The sequence below is a fragment of the Amblyomma mixtum genome, chromosome 2 (assembly GCF_055824585.1).
Source record: "Amblyomma mixtum isolate Tamu chromosome 2, ASM5582458v1, whole genome shotgun sequence".
Lineage (NCBI taxonomy): Eukaryota > Metazoa > Arthropoda > Arachnida > Ixodida > Ixodidae > Amblyomma > Amblyomma mixtum.
In genome coordinates this window covers 317,447,408-317,456,627 of record NC_143013.1, presented here as the reverse complement: position 1 = coordinate 317,456,627, position 9,220 = coordinate 317,447,408, and the positions used below count along the sequence as shown (strand labels likewise).

The following is a 9,220-nucleotide window of genomic DNA, read 5'->3' as shown; positions in this document are numbered from 1 at the left end:
CGTAAGGGAAGGGATAAAGGAGGGAGTGAAAGAAGGAGAGAAACAGGGGCCGTAGTGGAGGTCTCCGGGATAATTTCGACCATCTGGGGATCTTCAACGTGCCCTGATATCGCACAGCACAAGGGCCCCTTTAGCGTTTTGCCTCCATCGAATCGCAGCCGCCGCGGTCGGGTTCGAACCCGGTACTCCGGCTCAGTAGACGAGCGCCTTAACCACTAAGCCACCGCAGTGGGGCACTCTTCAGTACATTTCTGAGACTGCCTACTGAGGCTGCTTTGAAGCATGGCAATGGTCGTTACTTGCTAGTTCGCGTTACACCCAGTAAACCACCAAACGTCGCATGGACATCAGCGAGATATTTACGCTGGACATCAGACACCTCCACCGGACATCCATTTTAATACCGTTTACCAAAAATCTACGCACCTACAAAGCCAAAATTAGTGTCCACTCTGAGGTATAGTACGTAGTGCAGACATTCAGCTCGACATTTACCAGATATTTGTGCATGGTGTAAGTGCACCCAGTCTACGTAGTCTAGACATTTATAAAGGGAATATGACTATACATAGACCAATAATTTGTCTTAAATACTGCAGTTGTAATAACTGAAAAATTCTGCTTTACAAAAATACTGCTGATGTCCTCGTCCTACTGTTCACTGGGTCATCTCTTGCCTAGAGGCTATAGCATGCTATGATAATGCTAAAATAATGCAAAGAGCCGCTGCGGTGGCTCAGTGGTTATGGTGCTCGGCTGCTGACCCGAAAGACGCGGGTTCGATCCCGGCCGCAGCGGTTGAATTTCTTTGGAGGAGAAATTCCAGAGGCCCGTGTACTGTGCGTTGTCAGTGCACGTTAAAGAACCCCAGGTGGTCGAAATTTCCGGAGCCCTCCACTACGGCGTCTCTCATAGCCTTAGTCGCTTTGGGACGTTAAACCCCATAAACCAAACCAAACCAAAATAATGCAAAGAGCATTATGTTCACAATGCCAGCAGACTCTCACGGGAAGAAATGCCCAAGGGACAATGGGATGAAGACCTTACTTAGCACAAAAAGCATGGGTGCTTGAAACCCATGCTTCACGCAATTATTCATGCTTTACGAAAAAACACAATTGTGTTTTTTCCTTGAGCCATGCCGGGTTTACGATGTTATTAAGTTAAGAACATCTAAGTTTAAATAACAAAACAGGCATGAACAGCACATGTAATGTGGGCAGATGAGGTTCGGAAGTTTGCTGGGATAAGGTGGCTACTGCTGGCACAGGACAGGATTAATTGGCGAAAATTTTTGGCCAGCGGTGGACATAGGCTGGTGAAAATAAAAAGTGGAGCTCAAGAAGTTTACTCTCAAGAAAGATGAGGTCACGCATTCAACTACAGAAATGGCAAAGCTTTCCTCAGTTCAGCATTCCAGTAGTTACTTATCATGACTAACGCGACTAGCAGTTTTAACATAATTCTGAGAAAAATTAACTCCAAAAAATTGAATTGAACCAATTTTTGTACTTTACATAGTTGGATAAGTTGAATAAAACATGCTTAATCAAAAAAAAAAAAAGATTATAGACCTGGCTGCTGATTTAAAAGAAGTTTTTTAGTGTGGCCTTGTACCTTAAGCTTAGATAGCTTGCTTTGGCTGCAGCACAAGGTATAAATTGAAAGTAAAAATAGTAACGAAATAACAATGCGAATCGTGACCAAAGTGACTGGCATTTTAAACAACATGCATCCAGTTGAGAAAGAAATCTGATGGGTGTGCATTCAGATTTGCCTTTACTACTTCCAATAATTTTTCTTCTTTTTAAGCAGGATAATGTTACCGTGAAGCAAGCACAAACACACACGCACAAAAATACAGGCAGCGCTGGCCATGCCACGAATTTGTAGTCAACAGCAATTTCCAACTTTAAATGTATTAAGGCAACACGAAATATCGAACGATTGAAAAATTTGGAATTCTTTAATTATACCGCACTGCCATTCTCAGGACGTCACAAGTAATATCCATGAGGAGTCTAGATTAAGGCATATATAATATCGTGGGTATGTCTCCAGCTTTTCCATGAAAAAAGGTTGGAAAATAAGACGCATCAGAGATTATGCCTCGGTACGTAGACGTTTATAGACTTAATCCGGACATCTCTGGAAGGTTTGTGGTCTGCTGGGCATGCTTGAACTTCTAAGCCTGACATGATTTCGTTGCTGATTTGTTTGGTAGCGCATTTCTTCAATGTTGGCGGCAGACAGAAGTGCATCTCGAAACACAAGTCGTTTCTGCATATTAGGTCATAGCGTCAAGTATAACGAATATTCGTTATACTGGGAGCCACGAATAGAGGATAACTTTTGTTAGTTCTCATGCAACTCAGTACTTTTGTGGCTACTACCAGTATGGAAACTAGAGTAATGCAATTCCTCATTTGTACTTGGGCCCCCTACTGCAAAGTAGCTCTTTTGTCTTTCAGCCCCACTTTGTTTAGGCAAGTATGATGACACACTCGCTTGAAGTGTATCCTAAACCTCCAGATGCTGCTTCTTTGCAGAATGTGTTTGTTTTTGCGCCCAGTGTTATCAAGAGAAAGAAACCAGTGGTAATGGAATCCATGCACGAGTAGAACCACACGAGGACGGTGCTGCGACTGTGTACTCTCGTGTGCACATCCCTTTATAGTCAGTTTTTTCTCTTGCCAATTGTGCACCAACTCGAGCCACACTTGTTTATTGTTTTCTACTCTCAATAAAACGTGTAGCAGCTGCTTAGAAGTTCAAAACGCACGAGGTCAGGCAGCAATGCCTTGCAGTCAGTATTTATTTTCTCTCAATACATGCTTGAAGGCAATGCAATGTATCCAAAGGTGTTAACAAGCATCAGGTAAATGTTTCCTCCATTGCATAACAAAGAATGGAGAAAATCTTTTGCATTAAAACTCCCCCCCCCCCCCCCCCCCACACACACCTCCTTTTTAAAGAAACTTCATCAGCTAAATAAAATGCAAAAACTATAACTCGTGCTTTATGCATCACTGGTGCATAAAGGCTGTTGTGCCTCAAAAATAATGCAACATGCAAGTAGATAAGTTTTTTTTAGTACCAAACATACAAGCACTACCAAAAGAACAAGCAAAGAAAAAGTACCTTTTTATCTCTACAGTCATGATCTCCATACCTGAGAAAGTGTAAAAATACTACAATTTAACAACGCCGAGCAATTTATACGCACTGTGGACACTTGCACACTTAGACAGCAACAGCAACGAGGCTGTATTATGAAATACTTCAACTAGGAAAATATTTCAGCACTGGTACAAAAAGTGTTAAGTATGGCAAATACTGAACTAAATAAATGCCTCCAACTGCAATAAACATTATATACAAATAATAAAAGTCACTTATACATAAATGGACACAGCCACTTCTGCGGTACGTTTTAACTCTATTTTATTAAACCTTGCAGCAACCAATAAGACCACCGCAAAATTACTCTGCTGTGGCTAGAGTCTCGCAAAAACTGGTGATGAAAACAGGACCCATACGAGGCCAATTTAGTAACTGTTGTGGTGACTAACATGCATTCAGTAGTGCCACCATCACACAGCTTGGCCTTGGCTACCGTTCCAGAATGGCACTGTCCGCTTCAGCATCAGATGTACCAGCTGTCACATTACCAAACACTTGACTTCCAATCTGTGACTAAGTGATTGCTATCAATTATAAGTACAGCGTTCGATCCACATCAAGCACTGCAGGAAAGTGCCAGTTCAGGCACAAATTTAGCAGTAATAATGCGCACACACACATAAGTAAAAAAGGTGACTGCCCTCCAAAGATTCAGTACAACTAAAAAAAAACCACATTGTCAACAAATCAATGTACTCAGTTTAATACGACAAGCTCGTTGGTTACACAGCAATCAAAATGGATAATAAACATCTGTGAGTACAATTACCCGCATCCACAATGAAAAGATGCATTGCACTTTCTTATTTACAGCATTCATTCACTGGCCATTGTCTAACAGTGAAAACTGGCGACCAGTAACAATCTTTTTGTTTTGATGAATGTGCAGCATGAATGTGCCATACAACAATGAAATAAAAGTGACTGAACGTGATGACATAACTATGGGTCACATTGCATGTCACTAAGTAGGCACAGGAATCTCAAGAGCATAGATAACCCAAGCGCTTCAGTGCAAAAATTCCAAGAATGAGAGGAGAACATAGGCACAATGCTCAAAATGTAACCCCCCCCCCCCCCCCCCCCCCCCCCCCCCCCAATTCATAATTCATAGTGCTGTGCCTTGAATAGCCTCTCTAGCTTAATATGTACTCAAAGCCACACTAGCACAAAAAACCTTTAGTTTGTAGAGTGCTACACTAGACTTTGTATGAAGTAACATAGCTCAAAGTGCACTTTTTTGGCATGTTGAAGTCAGCAAGTCACTGTGCTTTTGTTCTGAAATATTCCAACAACGTAACCATACCTGCGCAACATACAACTCTCACCTGAACTGCCACTGTTAATTTCACATGTTGGGTAGTAAGGCGCCTCAAACCAGTTTAAGTACACCTCAATTTGCGAATGGAGGAATGAGAAGTGAGAGACAAGTCATGCCTGACAGTGTCTCCATTTACTGCCTCACTTCCAAGTGCAGGAATAATGGCAAACCGTCCCAAAATCGGACATTTCACTCACGTCAGATGCAACTTTGAGCTAAACTTAAATGACAGTGACTAGAGTAATATGGCCACAAGGAATGAAATTTATGGGTGGATGCTAATAAGCGCAAATGTCAAGAGAAAGAAAAAGTAATATGACCACAAGGAGTGAAATCTATGCACAAGACAGAATGCATAAAGCACAGCCGACGCCACAAAATTCCAGCCTTTCGGTTTGTATAACTGTAAGTAATCAGAGTAAACAATGGGCTGATAACAAAGCAGAGACCTTATACTGAATAGTACACATTATGTGCCGATAGACATAAATGCCTATCAAGGTGCACACTTGAAGAAAAGTTTCCTAGTGCAAAACTCACTGAGACAGTAATGACACTCCATGGTGTGGTGGTCACTGTGCACACTCACAGCTGATGTATGTGAAGAGAAAAACATGCATGCTTAGAAAATTATGAGAAAGACAGCCGCTCATGTCAGAGGAGAGTGCATGATCACAGCACATGCTCTCAGATGGAACGCCTGGAAGGTGACTTGAGGAGCACAGGCTCGCAACTGGGAAGTTCCAGGCACCAGGAGGGCTAGTTACAGATGCATCATGTCAGATTAGCTTTGCAGCCGAGCCACAGAATGCCAAGCTAGCACAGTGTCAACCAGGACCAATAGGAGCCATCCATCGTAGAGCCAAACTGCCATGTCGTGGCCTGACAAACCACACGGCACCTCTAAGGATGCTGCTTCCTAGTGATTGAGCAAGAACGTGTGTGTGTTGTTTTTTGTCCTACTCATTTCTTGAGTCCATAAACTCCTTTTTTGTGTGCCTGCTACAAGGCTGTCCTCTCCTTTTTCCTATCTTGATGTGTCTCATGCCCATAGGCATCAGCCCACTACCCCTGAAGATATGTTATAAATTTCAGGATTGAAATGAGTGATGCTTTCCATGTTGTGTTCACAATAGTAACAGTAAACGATACGTTATCACTGAATTCTTACTAGCAGAAAACACTTGTACGCCAAGTATGGGATTTCTGTGACCACTGTTGGACGCCAAACTAGCAGAATAATAAAAAAAAAAAGCCTCAGGGAGTGGAGGAACAGTTCTGCGCTATCAAGCATGGTCGCACTAGTGCCACCAGCCCAGACATGCAGTTGTAGGCCAGTGCCATCATTATTGCAAACCAGCATGTTATGGGCCGTCAATTGGCTCTGCAGTTCTCAGTCAGGAAAAGAAGTCTGGCAGTTATTATCAAAGCTCTACAACATTGCATGGTATGTACAAGGCAAGTTACTCAAAATCGCACGTTTGAAAGAAATGTACAAAAAGTACAAAATCACTCTTGACTGAGCTGCTCAGGCACTTTGATGCTCACAAGAGTGACTTCTTGCCCCAGATCGCCACTGGTGAAGAAACCTACGCTCATCATTTTGAGCCAGAGACAAAAAAGTGAATGAAATAACATTTTCCGGCATCACAAAAATGTCAAACGGCTCTACCGGGGAAGTCAGAATCACCATTTTTGGGGCATTGACAAAGTTATTCTGGATGTGCAGCCCAAGGGTGTGACAGTCAGTTTGGACACTTCAAAACCCTGCAGACCTGAACACTGCTGACAGTGTGCCAAGCCCAGTGGGAATCCATGGGATGGTGTCACCTATCACAACAATGCCTGCCCTTGCATCAGTCACATAATAAAGGAGGCACCTGTCAAATTTGCTTGCACTGTACTTCCTCCTTATAGCCGACTTGGCACTGCCACATTTAATCTTTTTTTTGGGCAAACAAAGGGTGCACTATGCATATCCATATTTGAAAATGATGAGATCACTGAATTTGTGTGTGTGTGTGTGTGCGTGTGCTGCGAATTACGCTGCTGGAAAATGAACAGGAACAAGGAAGACATGCATACTCTTTGCCTCACACTGGCATGAATCAGCACAAGTTGACAAATATTGCATCAAAAAGCAGCAAGTGTCAGGAGATATGCGGTGTTCCTTATGTGAATTTCATCTGAATGAACAGTACTTCAGAAAAAAAAAAAATGTTGGACACTGCTTTCCGGGTCTCTATTTGTATTTGGATGGCGCTTCACTCCCACAACATCAGGGACTCACGGGCTGATATCATGAAGCTTTGATAAGCATGAGGAATCCACAGTGATAACATGGAAGATCTTGTGACAACAGGAAAAACTGCAACATTATTGCAAAATATAGCGCAAACAAGACCAAAGAAGAAGGTGAACTATGTTCGCTTGTTCGCACTTGTTTTTTACAAATGTACAAATGAATCAGTAATAACAACTAGCCCAGCATTGTGTGTTAAACTCCAACACATTATAGAGAGGATAAACATAACTAGTTGCTATAAGTTGTGCACTTAGAAACCTGAGAATCACTGACAACACTTCAACTCTTAAGAACTAGAAACTCTTCAAGTCTATTGAACACAGTTTAACATAGCAGAAAAAAAAAAGAAGGAAAGATACCGATAAGTATTCCAAAAATCATACCTTGACAAAGTGAGCACTGGTGCCTGCCAGGTGCAGATCCAAGCCCTCGCTGTTATTTGCAGGGTGGGGGGAGGAACGTGTTCTTTCTCAGTGCAGGTAACACAAGGGACTGATGTGTACAGCTAAAGACATACTTTGTTCGCTGCCGCGCTGAAGGCCAAATAAAGATCTTCTAATCAAACATATTGAAATAAAGACCTCTGACTCACTGCCCCAAGAACAACCCCCTGTTCTTCGAAGCTTTCTGTCATTCACTTTACCATGCTGTTTAGTGGTACCCTCTCGCACATCCTGGACAGCCTTGATGAATCTATCAGTCATAGGTTCACATAGCAGCCAGGCTTCTACAGCAGACATGACAGCACCGGACTCTCGGTTTACGCCTAGCACAGGCAGTCTGCCGCATATATCTAGTGCAGACCAAATTGAATACGGATGAAGCATTCAGGAACTTGCAAAAAAACTTGCTAGGAGAGCTTTCCTGTCCAAGCTGAATGCTGTCCAAGATGGAGCACTGAACACTGGCCCAAAATTTCGACGATGTCTCGGTGGAACAGTCACACAATTCTGCACTGGCGCCCTGGAACGGTGCTTCTGGCGCAGTAGGTCGGCCAGCTCATTTTGGTAGAGGCTGGCATAGTACTGCTGCTGCTTCTGCTTCAGTTTCTCGGTGTCTGTGATAGAGGGCATGCCATCATTCGGCAGCCGCTGCTGCAGTCTGCGGTGGCGGCTGTTGAAGATCCACTTGCGGAGGTGTTTTACGAAGGGCATCACCATGAAGAAAGCGTTGGCGTTCATCCCCAGCGTGGCACGGGGCGCCTGGTCGCGCTTGTGCGCAGGAAGGTCGGCGATCGCAAACCACTCGATGCTCTTGATCTCCTTGCGAGTGCGAGGGCTGAAGTGCGTGGTCCTCGGCACACCCACGATGATGTATAAGCGCGTGACCTGATCGTGGATCTGGCGTTCGATGTACTCGCTTTTATTGAGAAGGGGCGTTATGTCGTAGCCCGTCTCCTCGAGCACTTCGCGTGCGGCGCAGATGTGCGGTTCTTCGCCTTCATTTACCTGCGACGAGGGAAGATTAAATTGCAACCAAAATTTGAGACAAACAATCGCTTCAATTGGGTCACGCAAGGAAACCACAAAACGAGAGGCATGCAGTCGCCTGAGAACAGCGACATGAGCTGCGTATCAAAGAATCAACAAATCTGAGAAAAGGCCCCAAAAAATGGTCTAATTTATCTACATCTGAATTAGCGGTCGATGGATTCGGATTCGGTGCTGAGCTCACAGCAGTGAGTTCAGCAACTCAAGTGGAACGCAAGAACGCCGAAGATGCGCTACCTCAGACAACTACAAAGAGGTTAGAATGTGCCTTACCTTGCCTTTTGGGAATCCCCAAGTCGCTCTGACCCAGTAGGACTGTACAAGAAGGACATACTCGAGAGTCTCGTCGAGAAGTATCGCTCCGTAAGTCGGCACAGCCATCTTGTACTCTTTCCAGCTTTCGATGATTGCGTCCAATTTCGGCAAATGCTCCCGAAGCAAAGGCACGTGTTGAAATATCATTTGCGTGAATTCCTTCATGGAGCACTGCGGGTACATGGGATTCTCGGGGCAGTAGAAATCAAGATAAAACCAGAAAGCGAGTTCGACTTGAAAGCACAGTCGTACAGGGTCCTTGCGCTCTTCCTCAGGAATGTTGATGATAAAACGCGAACACAGGTCGTCCAGAATGTCGACCGGAGCCCGCCGTGGTAACATAGTAAACATGGCCATCTCTGTAATGTAGCAACAACTCAAGTAAGAGAACAACACGTCATAACAAGACCATTTTTCGTGTAAATAAACGGTTGCACAAAGAACACAGTTCGTCGTTCTAGTTTCGCCGCGCCGATTGTATCACTGCGCGGTGATGTAACAGTCTTGCCTCAAAACAATAAAGCATCTACAACCAGTGGTAAGACTTCATGTAAGCAACAAAAAGTATACATGAGTTTATTTAACGTATTCTGTCTAATTACTGAA

General features: G+C 43.8%; 1 protein-coding gene across 2 annotated transcripts; it reads right to left on the bottom strand.

Annotated features, from left to right (window-relative positions):
• Nucleotides 1-4,292: 4,292 nt before the first annotated feature.
• On the bottom strand, nt 4,293-9,102 carry LOC149365092 (m7GpppN-mRNA hydrolase-like). Of its 2 annotated transcripts, XR_016289258.1 has the most exons (3): nt 8,573-9,102; nt 7,193-8,257; nt 4,293-5,263 (listed from the first exon to the last, which is right to left on the bottom strand). XR_016289258.1 is itself a non-coding variant. In XM_089575171.1 (2 exons), the coding sequence occupies exons 1-2, from the start codon at nt 8,969-8,971 to the stop codon at nt 7,637-7,639; spliced, it is 1,020 nt and encodes a 339-aa protein (XP_089431297.1). In that variant the 5' UTR covers nt 8,972-9,102; the 3' UTR covers nt 4,293-7,636. The 2 variants fall into 2 exon arrangements, 1 of the variants encoding a protein (XP_089431297.1); XM_089575171.1 differs by having other exon boundaries at nt 4,293-8,257.
• Nucleotides 9,103-9,220: the final 118 nt, after the last annotated feature.